Here is a 17783-nt window from a genome sequence, read left to right as displayed (position 1 = left end):
GACGCTCGTGGGTGGTCTGGGCAATTCTGCAATAATCGAGTACTTGTTCTTCTCTTTCTCCTGTCACCTTTGCCATCGTTTTCTCTAATTGTCCGCTGGGTTTTTCTAGTTTGCTTCCTTATCTTGTTCGCTGGGTTTTTTTTTCGCACGTGTTTTGGACCACCCGTATAACTCGTGGGTTACTCTACTTAATTTTAAGGATTATTTACTTAAGTAAAGTTTGGTTCATATATTAGAATTATTTTTTATTTATGTATATTTTTTATAAAAAAAAATACTATAATAAATCATAATTATTATTCAAATTATAATATAAATCTCCTTATTAAATGTCTCTTAAATGCCTTTCAAACTATTTATTTTATTTTAACGTGTCTTTTAAATTTTAAAATAATTTAAAACATTTTTTAATATATAAAAAATAGTTCAAGATGTCCTCTTCATTTAAATCCGTATATAATTCTAGTCAACTAAACATTAAATTCTGATTAATTAAAAATATAAAGAGAATAAATATTAAAAAAATAATATCACTAAAAGAAAAGATAATAAAAAAAAAAAAAAAACTCGAACGTTTTCACTCTTTTTAGCGTGCATTTCCAATTTTTTTCTTTTGTTCTGAGTTCTTTATTTCTTTAATTTCAGTTTGCAATATAAGATCTAACAGAAGGAAAAATAAAAAGAAAAAAAAAAAAAAAAAAAAAAAAAAAAAAGACAACCCTGATCTAAGCGGAAAAAAAAAAATCCAAAAGAAGTATTTTGGTTTCAGCTTGCAATTGAAGTTCTTTGGGTTTCTCTTCTACTGGGGATTCGAGCTTCATTTGGCAAGCAAAGACATCACGGTAGGTGATGTTCATTTAAGCAAAAGAAGACAACCCAGGCTCGAAGGGGAAAAAAAATCCAAGTCAGGATTAGAAACATTTTTAACACTAAACAAGATCTTCATATTTTCGGTGGCAATCAAATAGATATAAGAGGGATTTTGAGGAGAGCTAAGGAAAATTTTTCAGAATTTTATGTTTGTTTTTTTTCCTAATGTTTTAGTTTAATTTTGAAATAAAAGTATTTTTCTATTTATTTTATTGTTTTCAATATTTAATCATTTTTATTTGTTTTATTAGAGCTTAATTGATGTTTAATGATAGTCACGTCAGTAAATACGTTTAGTAAGAGATTCATACAATGATTTGAATCATAGTTCATAGTTCGTTACAGTATTTTCTCTTAAAAAAATACACGTAAATAAAAAATTATTCTAATCTCATGATTCTAATCTATGAACAAAACATTAGAATCTGAAAAGGGGCAGTTGTTTTTTATAGATTGGATCGTGTTTAAAAATCATTTTAAAAATTAAGAACATTTTAAAATAAAGTACATAATTTAGAGCATTTATGAAAATAATTATAATTTTAACCACATAATAATATTGTTAATTGGTTATTACTCTCGGAAGCGTATTTCATTAGGTGCAGGTCAGATTTTAACAACGATTTCAAGAAAAAAAATTATAAAAAACAACGATTTACCGTGTCAAATCGTCTAACTACACCAATTCAGAATTCGCAACAATAACCCCGTGATGTTCTATGATCACGATCTTAATGCTTACAGTGTGCGATTATTACTAGAACAATATACGGTATTTTTCTAAGGTCCAACAACCCTAAATATTGAACGTGTATGGAAGGAGAGACAAAGAAATAGAGATGGAAAAATATCGTTTGTAAGAAAAACTACTATTCATTATACTTTTTAGTATTAATGTACCAGAAATCCCGTTAACTTGAAAAACTGACAACTAATGCCAACCACATCAAACTCATTATGAGCGCCCCAACTGGGTCACACTTAGGCTCAAAGTCCAACAATTACTATCACAAAGAATGGTTTAGGTTATCAATTATAAGTTGAAACTTAGGGCCTGTTTAGTTCGCTAATTCGAGTTAAGATGTGATGTTATGTGAGAGCTTTTTACTGTAGCAAAAAAGTTAGATGTGACTGTTTCTGAGAGCTTTTTACTGTAGTAAAACTCGAATTCTAAACTCGAATCGGCGAAGTGAACGGGGTCTTATAGACTCATCCATTTCACTAATTTAAGTTTTGTTATAATAAAAAAAATTTAAAAATAATTACATTAAAATTTTTTATTATAATAATAAGTTCTCATATAAAGTCGCATATCAACTTAAATTAAAGACTCAAAATAACGAATTAAACGGACCTTAAAAATTTAAAATAGTCATGTGATGGTATTTACATTTTTGTTGTGCACACACTAATGTACTTATTTATATAAAAAAAATGGATGAAAAATCCTATTATATTGGATCATTTGTTAAAATTAAAGAGTTTGAGAGATTTGTACAGTCATAACGTAACTATAAAGTGAAAACTTCGATTAACTCTACTCCTCCCAAATTCCAAAAAGAAAAAACAAATAGTGAGAGATTTACTCCTTGCCTACTTTTTTGTTTCAAGAAAAAAACTCATTAGGAAACAATGGAATGTAGATAATTAATATCATAAAAGCGATCAGTAAAATACATATGGGTTGTTCGACCTGAAAATAAAAAAAAAACAATTATATATAGCATGATAAAATGTCAATGTTCGTTTTGAATCAAAACTTGTTAAAATATCACTTCAAAAAGAAAAAAGAAATTGTTAAAATATGTAATTGTATATATCGTTTGGCACTCTTTTAAAATCAATTATTGCGGACTTACTTATAGAGTTATAATATGGTTTTTTTTTTTTTTTTTTTTTTACTGAGTTGTAAAAACAGTGCTCAAAGTGGTACTTATCACTTGATGTTTGAAATAGGTAAAGTTAATACGTTTAGTACTGATCAATTAAATGATAGTTGCAAGTCTTAGGCTGTTAGCACTTAGAACAAATATTTAAAAGAAAATGTATCAAAACAACCTCCTAAAAATAGTGTTGCCGAATTGGACTATACATAATTTCCAGATTCCCTGTCCTTTAAGACATAAAAAGAAATAAAATGGTAAACTTTAAATGTGGCGTCTGAAATAAGTCCTACCCCTTCCTATATATAAATTACTCTTAAACTCTAGTGAAAGTGCCTTTCAATGGGACCTTGGCTACTAACAAACATATTTATTTGTGGCTTCTTTGGAAGTAGTACATTAAATTATATAACGGACATTAAAGAACCTTGTTTTTCTTATTTATCACATATGTTGTATTTTTAAATTCGTTAATTTAAGTTTTTAATTCGAATTAAAATGTGATTTTATATAAATTTTTTTTATTATAATAAAAAAATTAAATGTGATTATTTTTTAAAATTTTTTACTGTAATAAAATTTAAATCAGTGAAACACATTTATTTTCTAAATTAGAGCATTGGTTTTCACTCTTTGAATTGCGTGGACGCAACTACCATAAATAATTCTAATCTCGAGAAATCTGTGGTTTCTAGAACTTCCGAAAGAATATCTCCACTTTTTCTTTTTCTTTAACAAAAAAAAAGCTCAAACGAGAACAGATAACAACATGGTTACATGAGCAGTAATCGGAATTCGGAACTTGGAAGTATCCCAGAGTTAGGACAAGATGTACGTCCCTAAGCTATGACGAGATTACTCAATTCTATACGAGCTTTACATTTGGCTCATCAGATTTTCTTATTATTTATTTACTTAGAAAGCAAAAAAAAAAAAAAAAAAAATACAATCATGATAAACGACGTTACTTGTTTTCAAATATGTGGGCTGAATTTAGTGGTCCATTGTTTTGATTCACTTGAATGTTTTGCATACTTCCAAATAGCAAAATGCTAAACGCTGTAAGAGGTAACGGCTTGATAATATTTTCATTACTTTTGGACTGTTCTAGCACCTTCCGCCTCAAAACGTGGTTGTTTTTCATTCCTTTCTCCAAAAAGGAGGACACAATTCCTTCACAACAACCCAATATGACCCATGAAAAAGAAAAATAGAAAACATCATGTAAAATAATAATACGAGCACGTTAGCTCTTCAGTCCTTTCAAATGCTTAATTTGATAATAATTAGATCCGTAAGATTGGTTATTATTTACTTATGGTTACCTTTTATGTTACTTTATCAACTCTTTATATAATTTAAGATTGAGGATGAAATATCATACTCACAAATTAGCATGTGTTATAGTTTGAGTCTAATCTATCCACCTAACCAGACCGGTTTTATGTGAGTAGCGGGCTCATAATTTAAGCCGGATATGATATGCCATATCAATATTAATTTTATTTAACGATAATAACTCATGTCTTGTGTTTTATGGAGCTTAATTCTAGTATTGACAAAGAATTAGCATGTGAATCGACCTCCGAGTGCTACGGTGGACATGGGGTAATTGTCAGTGGTTGCTGGTGTAGAGTCGTCGAGCGATTGCATTTTACTAAAATTATATTAAGTTATACATACATGTATTTTTTTAAAAACTTTTTTGGTAATTTTTTTTAATAAAAATTTGGTGGTAGAGGGATTTGAATTACAATAAAGTCACGTGTGAAATTATCGACATATTATGCATGCAATCACTACACATGTATTTCAGTTGTGTGTGCTTGCTTATAGTTTTTTTCCCTAATATTATTGATCTTATTAAGAGAATATCAGGATATTTTACCGTATGATGTACAACTGCATTCAATTCACACTAGAGTGAATTTGTAATAATTGGTTAAAATGAATTATCAAAGTTATTTATGTTTTGACGCAAATATCATCATTTTATTAAATACAACTGTCCTTACTCAAGTACGTTAAATTACTACATAAATGAATATTTGCAAAACGATGACAGATAATTTATTTTGATAGAAAATGAACTGACAATTTATTTCTTCACTCATAATCAGTACTGCCCAATTACGAGGCAGTGACAAAGAAAAGAAAAAGCAAAATAAAAGTTAAAAAAATAAAAATGGTAGTAAGTGCGATGCATAGCATAGACCAGAGAGAGAGAGAGAGAGAGAGAGAGAGAGAGAGGGTAAGTAAGTGGGAGGAAGATGGTCTTGGTAAAGTCAGGCGGAGTCGGTGAAAGCGAAAGAGAGAGATATATTAAAAGGATAAAGAATAAGAAAAGGAAAAAAGAGATTTATATTTTTAAAAAGAACATCTATATTGGACAACGGTACTGTTAAATATCATTATTAATAAAATATGAGTATCGTGAGATAGGGTTATTTTTTTAGAGTGTAATTTAAATGTAGTTTTTGAATTATAACTTGAGTTAAAGTTAAAATTTGAATAAAATTGAGTAAAATTGAATAAAGTTAAAACTTAAAAGAACGTGAATTTAAATAAAATTAAAATTTAAATTATCTTTTTTTGAATTTTTTTGAACAAAAGAACATGCTCTTATATGTTAGATTTTTTTTTGTTAAATTTACGTAATAAAAAGATGTAAAAATAAAAAAATATAAATTTAATAATTAAAAAAACTTAATATATTAAGGTATTATTTACTTTTGAGTTAAGATATAATATTTTTTAAAATTTTTTAATTATAATAAAAAAATTAAATATAATTTTTAAGAATTTTAACTGTAAAAATGAAACGAAACTTAAACCATATGCTACGAGAGAATCTCGAGATTCATAATAAATTTACTTTTTATTAATAAGTGTTGATTAACGCCGGAAGTATTTTAAGCATCTTTAAAAATTGGCGTGCTCGATCATCAACTTGTATTAAAATCCACATTAATCTCACCACCCCTTTTCGACGGTCACCACATCTTCTTCCCTCCTTATATACCCCCTCTTCTCCCCCACTCTCTCTCTCACTCCCAAACCCAAAAAACCTCTCTCTCTCTCTCTCTCTCTCTCTATAGTTTGAGCTCTGTGAGGCTTTTTAATTCTTCTTCACTATGACGAAGGATTTGGAAGTGACGGAGCGGGGTTCCTTCACGGCCAAGGACTACCACGACCCGCCGCCGGCGCCGCTGCTCGACTCGGCGGAGCTCGGGAAGTGGTCGTTCTACAGGGCCTTGATCGCCGAGTTTGTGGCGACTCTGCTGTTCCTGTACGTCACCGTTTTGACGGTGATCGGCTACAAGAGCCAGTCCGATGTCAATCACAACGGCGACGTCTGCGGTGGCGTTGGGATTCTCGGCATCGCCTGGGCCTTCGGTGGCATGATCTTCATCCTCGTTTACTGCACTGCTGGCATTTCCGGTATAAAAAACGGCAACAAAAAAGAAAAACGCTTTTTTTTTTTCACTAGAATTTGTTCCTTGTTTAGAAATATTGAAATACTAAATGCTAGTTTACTACTTTTTAAGTTATTATATTTATATAATTCCAGGAAAACGACTGTAGCAATTTTTTTTTCTTTGTGAATCATCACATAAATTTTATAATTTTCCATGAAAAAAATACGAAAACAATATTACTAATTTAGCGTGAGCGGTGAATATTAAACAGAAAATTTTTTATGTAGAACTATTGCACCAGTCAGTCCTTTACGCAGCATATATGCGCCATTTTATAATAACATTCCTTGTTTTTATAACCTTCTTAGTACTTTTTGCATTTCAGCAAAAAAAAAAAAAAAAAAAAAAAAACCTTTCTTTTTTCGAAGTACTTGAAATGAATCCGAGTTTACAGTTACTGTTAGATTATTCCAGCAAAACATTACTAGTAACATGAGTACCGACTACCGAATAATCACAAAATAGAAAGTATTATTTCAAACCATACTAACAAAAAAAAAAAAACACAAGCGTGATATTAATTAATTCTTTGTTTTTGGGTTGTAATATTGCAGGGGGTCACATTAACCCGGCGGTGACAGTCGGGCTATTGTTGGCCCGGAAAGTGTCTCTGATCCGGGCCGTGTTGTACATAGTGGCCCAGAGTTTGGGAGCCATCGCCGGAGTTGGGCTGGTGAAGGCCTTCCAGAGCTCCTACTACGACAGATACGGTGGCGGCGCCAACGAGCTCTCCGCCGGATACAGCACCGGCGTCGGCTTGTCCGCCGAAATCATCGGCACCTTTGTCCTTGTCTACACCGTCTTCTCCGCTACTGACCCCAAGAGGGTTGCACGCGACTCCCATGTTCCGGTGAGCATCTTAAGGTCCCGTTTACTTTGCTGATTCGAGTTTAGAATTCGAGTTTTTCTACCGTAAAAAGCTCTCACAAACAATCACATCTAATTTTTTTACTACAGTAAAAAACTCTCATATAAAGTCATATTTCAACTCGAATTTTAAATTCGAATCAGCGAAGTGAACGGTCCAGATTCTCATTTCTCCCTCTCTCTAGTCTCTGCTTACCGGTTTTCATTTTGGTCACGTGTTTTTACTTGGAAAAGATAAGGAGATTAAGAAAAAGAAAATGAAAAAAGAATATCAAATATATTTCATCAAAAGAATATCATATATATATATATATATTATCTTATTTTGTTCTGATCTAACTAAGGTATAATGGTTGCAAAAACGTGTTCCGTTTATTTATTTATTTTGTTTTAAATTTTGAGAGCCCCCACAATTTGGGGAAAGCTTTGATGTTTAGAAGTATTAATTAGCTCAGTTTAATGCGTCCTACAATTCTGATTGAAGTAGTAATTAGCTCCGTTAAATGCATCCTATAATTTTTATTTTGGGTCGGCCTTTTTATATGGCTTTAATAAAGAACTTTCAATATATATATATATATATATATATTTTGCTTGGTGGAAAAGAACTTCAATACTTACAACAAGTGTTTTGCACATTGGAACAAGTGTATTTTGCATGGTATTTTGGTGGATACTCTTTTTAGGATTTTTATTTATAGGAACGAAATAAAGGGTAGATGGACAAGCTTTTGACTTTTTTTTTTTTTTTTGGTTTTTTTTTTTCCCTTCCCTTGCCTCCTTTTTCCTTATTTACTGCTTGTGGTGGAAAGAAAGATAAGAGAATTGTTTATTCCTCCACTTCTACTTTGCGTATGTTCTACTTTATTTGTGTAGTAGCCTAAAAATAGGTATCGGAAAAAAAAGCACCATACACATATCCTTAACAAAAAATTCTACCAAAAATTCCATATAAAAACAAATACACACACACATATCTTTTGTCAGCTTGGTTAGCTCATTATGGGGTGTTGGAAAGTACTTCCCAGCTAGGAAAAGGAAAGTGGATACTAGTAATAAGTGACTAGTAACATGCGCGAGGGCCTAGTGGGTTATGCGGTTTATATTTTGAGGGACAAAAAAAAAAGAAAGAAAGTTAACTTGGATTTTGTGGCTAGAATTTGAGGGCAGTACGTACTCAATTTATAAAAAAAAAAAAAAAAAGTCACCGTACTATTTTGTTTACTTTACAGAAAGCCCATTTTACAATTTTATTTTTATTTTTATATTATTACATTACATGGCATATTTTTTAAAAATTAAATTTTATTATAGTAAAAAATTTTAAAAAATATTCATATTTAATTTTTTTCGAATCATGAATAATGGGCCTCTTCATTCCCATTGCTTAAAGACAAAACAATCCACTGTTTTGCCATTGAGGACCCTCTTGTTTTTTTTACCCATGACCAGCTCTCTCTGTCCCTAACCTTACACATCTGGAATTAAATATATTTGTTTTTTCTTCTATTTTTTTTATAATACAAAAAAATAAAAAAAAACTCGTACACAAGTTTTGTCAAGAAAATTTAGGAGCTTCACGTGCTATTACTGTGCCAACAGTGTTCTTTCATTCTCACAGAGTATATATATGTTTACACTTTGTTTTTTTCCCGTAATTAGTCCCATATCAGACCGTTTTCAAAATTTTTGTATTATTTATATTCACGAGTGTGGGATTTTTGGGCATTGGGAATTGTCTTCTTTTACTCTACTCTAGTGGTCCAATGTTTTTCGTACATATTCCATGCAATTCTGTTTATAACGCTGCTGGTATTTTGTCTTAGTTTATTTATCTTCATATCATTTGATCAAGTAATGGCCTCCTTATCACTGTATCAGTTAAATCTAATTAAAAACGTATCAGATTAAAAGAATATGTAGAATAAATATTTTTTAATACATATCTGACGGTTGAAAAGTAGAGAATTATAGTTAGTTTATTTTTTCTGATTATACCAGTGAAATTCCCTTATTATTATTATTATTATGTTTGGTTTCTCATGAGTTGTTTTTATGTCTCAATTTTCTGATTATCGCTAGGTTTTGGCCCCACTCCCAATTGGGTTTGCTGTGTTCATGGTTCACTTGGCCACAATCCCAATCACTGGCACTGGCATCAACCCTGCTAGAAGTCTTGGAGCTGCTGTTATCTACAACAAGGAAAAGGCTTGGGATGACCATGTTAGTACCACTAATCATATTCTTAACTCTATTATAAAGTACATAAAAAGTTTCATCTAACTTATAATTAGTTACAAATTCACATGCCAATTCTATTTACTCTCATAATTTTTAATTGGTTGAAAAATTAGCGGTGATCGATGATCAGAGCAATTTTTTTTCGTCATTAGAATTTCTTATTTATTTTTGGTTTTACTTTTTTTGCAGTGGATTTTCTGGGTGGGACCCTTCATTGGTGCAGCCATTGCAGCTTTCTACCATCAGTTTATCTTGAGAGCAGGAGCTGCTAAGGCTCTTGGGTCGTTCAGGAGTGGCACCCATGTTTAATTTCTGGGGTTGAAGAGGAATTAAGGGAATTCAGAAGGGCTATGATGATAATATGAGAAAGAATAAGCATATTTTCTATTAGCATTTTATGTGCTTAATTTGTGGCTTGTGCTAGTTATTAAGGACCAATATGGAATTGTAGATACTTTCTGTTGGGGAGAAGAGGACGGAGCTTTTTTCTATTTGTACCCTGACTGGACTATTTTCTCTAAGTAATACATTTGGATGTACTTTATTTACTTTTATTGTCTATTGTTTTCTTGTGTCTTATTTGTACTCATTACTCTTATGCTTCTAAAAGTTTTTTCTTTCTTTTTTATTAATATATAGTTCCTTCTTATCGTTTCCAAACTTTTACGACACCTTGCAAAACCAAACAAATCAAAGGAAGAAAAAAGTGATAAAAATATCTCAAAAATAAATATAAATAAGTAAATCTCAATGGGCACACCGAAAAAGGAAAATATAACTTGAAAACTATATGACGAAGATTGGATCGTTTATGCAATTTTAGTGGAGAGAAAAAAAGTTTCCCTTTCCTATTTTCAACGATATCAGGTATCTGATTAGTGAAGACAGTCGTGGTTCATGTTTCTACATTGTTTTGTCAAATTAATGTGACGACCAACACACTAGCTAATTTAGCTTTGTCCACTTTTGAAAATTGTTTTTAGTTAGAAGAATTTCCTGGTGGTATTCATTTTATGTAAGTATCGATGGATGACTTGAGAATTAATGCAACTCATTCCTTTATAAAAGAAAAGAGTTGTCTTTTAATTACTTAAGTATTATGTATAGTAAGTACTATCCACCTTATTCAAAGTTACAATGTAAGTTAGTTAAAGTTATTATTCATATCAGAATTTTACTGTACAAAAAATAACTGTAAATAATAACTATGAATAATGTCAAAAATTTTCCTATAAATAAAACTTTAAGACTCTTCATTTTATATACATTCACAAGATTAATGAATCTCTCTCTAATTTTTTTTTTCTTAATTTTCATAACATTAAGTTTTTTTTTTTTTTGATAAATAACAAATAAATAAATAAAACAAGAACGACAAGCCAAACAAACTCATACGTCAAAGCTTAAGTAGTACAATGATCTTACAAATAACATTAATACCATAATAAAGTAAGCATAAATTAGTAATCTATGCAACGACTCGTATGCAAACGAAAGATAATAAAAATTAGAGGTGGGATTTTCTTTTTTCATATTCGTTCTACTAAGAGATAGTCATAATTGTTTTCCTGAAAAAATAAAAATAAAGTCACCCGGATAGAATATTTGAGTTGGCCAATAGGGATCTTACCAAAATGAAAAAGAAAAAAGAAAAAAAGACTGTACCAACATATGAGATATTCTGAAGTACTCTGTCATGAGATCAAAATCTATACCTTGTTTTTTTCCCCCCACTTCTTTACAACCAATATTATTGTTTTTGGATAACCAAAAGTGAGCTGTGAGTATCTGAATTTGAAAGTAAACTTGGTTCATGGATTAGAATCATGTGATTAGAACTGTTGATACCAGAATTTCTCACACACCGATGGCCCACCGGCGAAGTATTGTCCCCACTTGGGCCCGCCGTGACGGGTGGGGTTTTATCCCTTCGTAAAAGACGCCTCGCTGGTAGGAGGGGTTGAACCTGGGGCACTTATACCTTTCCAGGCCCCCGTCTCCAACTGATGTGGACTCTTGGCATACAATAGTGCCTCCCGAGTCGGGGGACTGGGAAGGCAGGCCGTGGCCAAACGTTCCCACAGACGGCGCCAACTGTTGATACAAGAATTTTTCACACACTGATGGCCCACCGGCAAAGTATTGTCCCCACTTGGGTCCGCCGTGACGGGTGGGGTTTTGTCCATTCGTAAAAGGCGCCTCGCTGGTAGGAGGGGTTGAACCTGGGGTACTTATACCTTTCCAGGCCCCCGTCTCCAACCGATGTGGGACTCTTGGCATACAACAAGAACCATTTTCAATTTATATGTATTTTTTGTAAGAGAAAACACTGTAATGAATCATAAATCATGATTTAAATTATAGTTTGAATCCTCCAACTAAACATCTCTGGTTTTGAGATACGTATGTCGAGACTAGAGATACCAAGAATTGACGCACGATCCCATACACACACAGATGGATAGATATATATATATAATTGAGGGGCCTAATCGGCTAAATATTTTTGGTTCTTCTGTGTCAGCTTCGCAATGTACAAAACCGCATCTTCTCAATTTGGTTCTTTTTCTGTGTCAGCCTTTGTCCCTTCGGTGCAATATATTAATCCTCTAGTACTCACCCCTTTCTCTCCCACTTGGCTTTGTATTCCAAAATTTTGCTAATTTCTATAGTTCCTCTCTCATGCCTCGGCTGTGAGCTACATGCAAGGTGGCCACTACTTATTTTACCTTCTTGCCGAGGATTTTTGGCCCTTTTGGCTCATAAGCTTTGACTGAATTAAAAAGTTACGACTGTATTTGTATTGAGGCAAATTACTATACACAAATGCCTCAAATTGATGAATGATGTTAAAATTTGAAAGGACATGCGTTCATGCACGTAAATGATGTTTTCCATCGAATATTTATCCATATAAAATTAGGGGGTAATTTATCAATCATAAAAAAGTTCATGAGACCGATCATATGCCAAATACCCTTTACTTTCAAAAGCTTGATAGAATAACATGATCTTTGGTTAATTGGTTTATGTGAAGAATATTGTCGATTACCTTATAGCTCTAGCACATGATCATGTTATACCATAGAAAATTTATGATTAGAAGCATAATCTAACGATAAATTTACATTATTACCTTCAACTCCCTACTCTAGTTTTTTTTTTTTTTTTTTTTTTAAAAAGCATAGACCTTTAATATTCATGACTTCTCCACTACGTATATTCTTGACTCTTTCCATCTCAGAAAACATACGTATTAGCATTTTTTTCCCCCTACTGTTTTTGGTACTTGTTTCTTGCTTTTGAAAATGTACTGTGTACATATTCTTTAACAATGATATGTGTGTCATTAACGCAGATCAAGAATGAGGTAGGGGAAAGTAGGTGATATTACATTGAGGTCACTAGTCAATTTTGCTGTTAATATATAGTATTTTTTTTCCTAAAACAAAAAAAGATTCTGTGCTTATCAAATCAAGCCTACTTTCTTTTGACTATTTAATTAGGCGAGTGATTTAGGTTAATGTATAGGTTGCCGCATATGGAAAGGAGGTTCTTTCTCTGTGTAAAATCTATTACCCAAGGGGTGAGTGGTTATTGGGTCATTTTCATAGCGTGAACTACTAAACATAGATCTGTAGATCATCTTGAATGTAAATGATAATGACAAAATTATGTTTGAAGTTAAAATAATGTGAAAATAACATAGTTGATACGCCTATTTTATATTGCAATACATGTTATTTCAAATATTATATTTTGTTGGAGCAAAATTTTATCCAATACTTATCCAACATTCCTAGACTAATAATTCAAATTGAATAAATAAATTATTTAAAGAAATTGAAAAAACATCCGAAGAATACAAGGAACCTCAAAAACATAACGAGAATAAAGTAAAGATAATCACAAGGCAATTGTATTCAGAATTGAGTGCGTGTCTTTTCTTCTCAAACTGATGAAATTTATTCTACATTAGGAATTAGGGGGTTTAATTCATCCTATTAACTCGAGAGTTTATTCTCTCTTCAATACAATAAAGCTCTTCACATTTTTTGGGTGTTACAAACAATTAATAAACGAATTAAATTTGAGTTATTAAATGCCTTTAATCGTCAACCGTTACTTGACATTAACGCTTGATAACTCTTGATCTTCCAACTTCTTCCCTACTCGAGCGTATGCTTGGGTAGTTATCCTAGCGTACGTTCGGGTAGTTTTCCTAACGTACGCTTGAGTGATTTCCTTAGCGTATGCTCGGATGTTATCCGAACGTACGCTCAGGTCGCCTGAAAACTTACTACATTTTATTAGCTTCGAAAAATCCATCCAACGTATTTATTTTTTTCTAATTGTTAACATTTGAAATTTGTAATTAATCTTAAGATAATTTGAAATGACAATGTTTTAGTGATCGAATACTTGATGCCAAAATTTTAGTTTTTGAAGACGCTTTCACAAAAAAATAAAAATAAGTCAAAAGGAGGAAAATAAACAATTATATTACTAATAAACGATCTCGCATCAACTCTCACGCGAGCAGTTAGAACTTAGAGAATTTTTTTTTTTAGAAAGCTGTTTGAACTTATCTTTAGAATGCATGAGTTTAAAATTTTATCTCCTGCTCTTAATTAGTATCCTTTTAACTAATATAATTATTTGATTAAAAAAATACTAAATAAGAGTAAAGGGTAAAAATCCGCACTCTTAGCTCTAAGCAGTATTTGTCTCTTTTTTTAAAAAAAAAAATTTTTAGTAAGAACTTTCAAGTCTCATTTTGAGAAGCACAAAGACACAACTCGGTGAGAATAAAGCGCGGAGTGAGTTGGCTGAGAAATCTTGGCAAATGCCTCTAAAAAGTACATGGCTCTTGATTTTTTACTTCTTATTTTCTGGAGTAGGCCACACACAGTCCCATAAAAGCCCAAAGACTGACAACGGCCCATGGATTAAACAATTCATGGATCAAGAATTTGGGTAAAATACGGTCCCTTGTAAAAGGGCATGGTAAAACTTTTGGTTGCCCCAAATTATAAGAGGAGTCAGAGCTCTATCCCGACACATGATTGGTAGAAGGTCTAAGAAAATATGTTTTACCGAAATTACGTACACCAATCGTCAGAGCCTAAACCAGACGCCAAAGTAATCTACTAGATTATAATCGATAATCTACAAAATTAAATTGTAGGAATCACTAGTAAACTGTCAGCTTATGTTGCCTTTTTGACAAAAGTCATCAGTCGTATCCGCGGTGGCAGGTGTGACTGACTGTCAGAGTAATCTGATATATTACTATCAAGAGTATACTAGTTTTATTTTTTGAATCAGCAGAGATCGCCGAACAATTATGGCCCCGGTACTCAGACTAATCCAGTAATTATAAACAATCCGGTTACCACTAAAAACTTAATCTTGCAGGATAAAAATTCATAAATCTCTATAATACGCGATAAATAAACAAAAAATTAAACACCTCATTATACAAAGCAGATTACAAAATTATAAACCATCCGGTTACCACTAAAAAATTAATCTTGAAGGATAAAAATTCATAAATCTCTATAATACGTGATAAATAAACAAAAAATTAAATACCTCATTATACAAAGTGTTGATTGTTGGCTGTTGAAGTTAATAATAAATTTCTGGTTAGTGATATCATTCCGCGGACGTGTTAAAGCCACCAACTGAATTAGGTCAAAAACAATGGAAAGTAAAAGAGAGTAGATAAAAGAGGTCACACTCATCTTCCATTCCCTACTATTTTAGTTGTTCCACTACGTTTAAAAAAAAAAAAGTAGTTAGATTCCATCAAATGATTCTAGGTCCGTTTGGTTTATGGATTTAAACTATGGTACGTGACTTTTAAAATTTAAAGTTTCTGTGAGAAAAAAATACTGTAATAGAATCAAAAACTATAGTTTGAACCAGAAAGAATCATCAAAACAAATGGAGCCTTAATTCCGGTAGAATTGCAAACACAAAAATCCTATTTACAAGGGCCGAAAAAGACTTATTATAGATGTCCATTATCATTCCTAGCACGCTCACCATCATTTTGCCTTCCCCACAAAAACTTTATACACAAGCAACCATCAATTTCTCCTTTAAAACCCCAACAAAAATCTCAAATTCTGCTGCAAAACCTAATCAACTAAAAGTCACTGATTTCATTTTCCCTATGGCACCTATCACCACCCTCTTCTCTCTTATATCTTCTCTCTACTTTCTCTCTCAACTCTCTGCTTCACCCCCTTTCCATAGCTTCTCTTATGAGACTTCGCTCTCTTTTGCTCCAACTTTGGGCTTTGGTTTCGGCTTCTATGAAATACCAATGGCCCTTCTATAAAATATTTATTTAGGCAAGAATACTATGGATCGATCTAGTTTTCTTATACCTCGCTATAAAGATTTGTTTGGCTTCACATATACTGAATAATCTACTCTCTATGTAAGTTTCCCGCCGAAAAAGTAGCCATCCTTGGTTTTTTTTTTTTTTTTTATTGTTTGCCAAGGTTTGAGCGATTATATTTTGTATTGCCATTTTCCTTCCTTCATATATGATGCTTTCTGTTGTAAACAATCATCAATTATCAGTTTCTTTTTATGGAAATATGTTACGGTTCTAAATCTTGTAGTTATTTTTATTTTATTGTAAGATATTTTTTATTTTTTTATTTGTTTATTTTCAAATGCCTCCTTGTGTTGTTAAAATTATGTAGATATGATATGGCTAGTTTCTATTTTCTTTTTGTTAATAGATATGTGTAGTTAATTAGTGGGTGATTGTGTCTCTTTCTTTGAGTAATTAGTTATGATCTGTTTTTTTTTCCTCCCCTATTGAAGAACTTATAATGAAATTATTACGACATTTTGGCGACTTTAGAAGTTTATGTAATTTATATGTTCCCTAAAATCCTACTAGAGTACCATTCGTTGATATTTATATTTGGTACCCACATCTCCAAATACACCAGAATGTGATTAATCTTCTACAGTACTATTATTATAGGTTTTTAAATAGAAACAAGATTTCAAACTAATCCTTCAAAACAGGTATTATGTTTTGAGAGAAAAGCTGAGAAACTAAAGAAATGTTTCTGAAGAGTAAATCATCAAAACAATCGAGACACCATAAAGGAACTGGTTAGATATTTTTGAGGAACTGGTTTACATATTTTTGAGGTTTGAGGGCATACTACTCATTTACACTTACCAAACCAGCCAGTTGTTACATTTTTTTTTTTTTTGTTAGTTCATTTGCTAGAATTGTTAAGGACTTGAAGTTGGTCTCCTCGACGCGATGATCTTCCTAAGTTGAAGCTGGTCAGATATTTTGAATGTCACAAAAAAGAAAAAAATAGAAAAAAAAGAAAGACAAAATGTTAAAAAACTAAAATTGAGAAACAAACATCTTTGAATACTATTTCTTGTTCCATGAGTTTTACATGGCAATTAAACTAAGACCCAAAGAGATCTTTACTTTTATAAAACAGTGACGGTAAGACGTAACAAATAACCTCGAACTGTAAAGGTAATTAATCAAAGTATCCTAATAACAAGGGATCTTGACTTAAGACGGGATTTACGCAGCTGCGTTGCAGTACTTCTTAGAGACGAATCTGACAGATAGCCATCGTCATCCACTCCATCAGAATCATCAGAGACAATTATATGATCTTCTTGAAAATCTTCGTCAACATCCATGGTGTCAGATTCATTATCAAAGTGATCATCATCGAAATCGGCCTCGTCCACAAGAATATCATCAGCTTCCGTTAATAGTAAACCTGAAAGTTTTGAATCGACTCGGAGACATTGCCCGCATTCTTGGCTTGCGTCTCAAGGGAGGAGAAATGATAATAAAATTATTACTTCCAGTACTTTCTTCTTCCTCTGAGATATCATCTTGTACAATAATATTAGAATTATCATAATCATCTTCATCATCATCATCGGGGTCAGGGACAATCTCTTCCATACCTATTTCGTCCTCATCAATATCAGTAAACTGTTCATTTGAAGAAGAAGGCTGATCAAGTTGAATATAAACCTCTGCATAATCATTAGCAACTTCTGTCTCAGTTATAATTTCACTATCATCTACACGCTGACCAAATCATCATCATCGTCAACGTGATTATTATCCATATGCTCATCACGAAAACTGGTTATCAGGAAAATCATCGTCGTCGTCATCATCGAAGTGCTATTCGTAATCAGAGTCGTATTTCGCAAGATCATCATCAGAAAACTTGAATGGTTGAAACTGCAATGGCAATATCACACGCATTCTTGGCTTGCATGAGATGAAGGGAAGGCGGGTTCCAGTACTAGTACTTTTGAAAGACGATAAAGCCGTGTTATTGCCTGAATTAATTAAAGCCAAATTTAGTATTTCCAACAGAAATCTAATCAATCAATGTGTTCTAAATAAACATTC

The 17783-nt window shown here is 32.1% G+C and overlaps 2 protein-coding genes across 2 annotated transcripts; one reads left to right on the top strand and one right to left on the bottom strand.

Moving 5' to 3' along the window:
- The first annotated feature begins 5725 nt into the window (after nucleotides 1–5725).
- Nucleotides 5726–9899, top strand: LOC21385608 (aquaporin PIP2-1). Its single transcript, XM_010102551.2, has 4 exons — nucleotides 5726–6194; nucleotides 6787–7082; nucleotides 9182–9322; nucleotides 9530–9899. Exons 1-4 carry the CDS (start codon nucleotides 5888–5890, stop codon nucleotides 9647–9649), a joined length of 864 nt encoding a protein of 287 aa, XP_010100853.1. The 5' UTR covers nucleotides 5726–5887; the 3' UTR covers nucleotides 9650–9899.
- A 6983-nt stretch (nucleotides 9900–16882) lies between these two features.
- On the bottom strand, nucleotides 16883–17539 carry LOC21385607 (serine/threonine-protein phosphatase 4 regulatory subunit 2). The gene is made up of 3 exons (XM_024168479.1): nucleotides 17456–17539; nucleotides 17216–17372; nucleotides 16883–17130 (listed from the first exon to the last, which is right to left on the bottom strand). Exons 1-3 carry the CDS (start codon nucleotides 17537–17539, stop codon nucleotides 16883–16885), a joined length of 489 nt encoding a protein of 162 aa, XP_024024247.1.
- Between the last annotated feature and the right edge of the window lie 244 nt (nucleotides 17540–17783).

This window comes from Morus notabilis, unplaced genomic scaffold (genome assembly GCF_000414095.1).
Source record: "Morus notabilis unplaced genomic scaffold, ASM41409v2 Scaffold1621, whole genome shotgun sequence".
In the NCBI taxonomy this organism is placed as follows: Eukaryota; Viridiplantae; Streptophyta; class Magnoliopsida; order Rosales; family Moraceae; genus Morus; species Morus notabilis.
The sequence above is the reverse complement of the archived record's forward strand: the minus strand, read 5'-3'. Positions and strand labels throughout refer to the sequence as shown.

Bases quoted from the DNA above. Each gene is read 5' to 3' on its own strand.
- LOC21385608 (XM_010102551.2), top strand. From the start codon at position 5,888: ATGACGAAGGATTTGGAAGTGACGGAGCGGGGTTCCTTCACGGCCAAG. The intron at 6,195-6,786 runs GTATAAAAAACG...GTAATATTGCAG, and splicing joins CTGCACTGCTGGCATTTCCG to GGGGTCACATTAACCCGGCG. The intron at 9,323-9,529 runs GTTAGTACCACT...CTTTTTTTGCAG, and splicing joins AAAAGGCTTGGGATGACCAT to TGGATTTTCTGGGTGGGACC.
- LOC21385607 (XM_024168479.1), bottom strand. From the start codon at position 17,539: ATGACGACGACGATGATTTTCCTGATAACCAGTTTTCGTGATGAGCAT. The intron at 17,373-17,455 runs GTCAGCGTGTAG...CAACTTGATCAG, and splicing joins TTGACGATGATGATGATTTG to CCTTCTTCTTCAAATGAACA. The intron at 17,131-17,215 runs GTAATAATTTTA...CAAAACTTTCAG, and splicing joins GGAAGAAGAAAGTACTGGAA to GTTTACTATTAACGGAAGCT.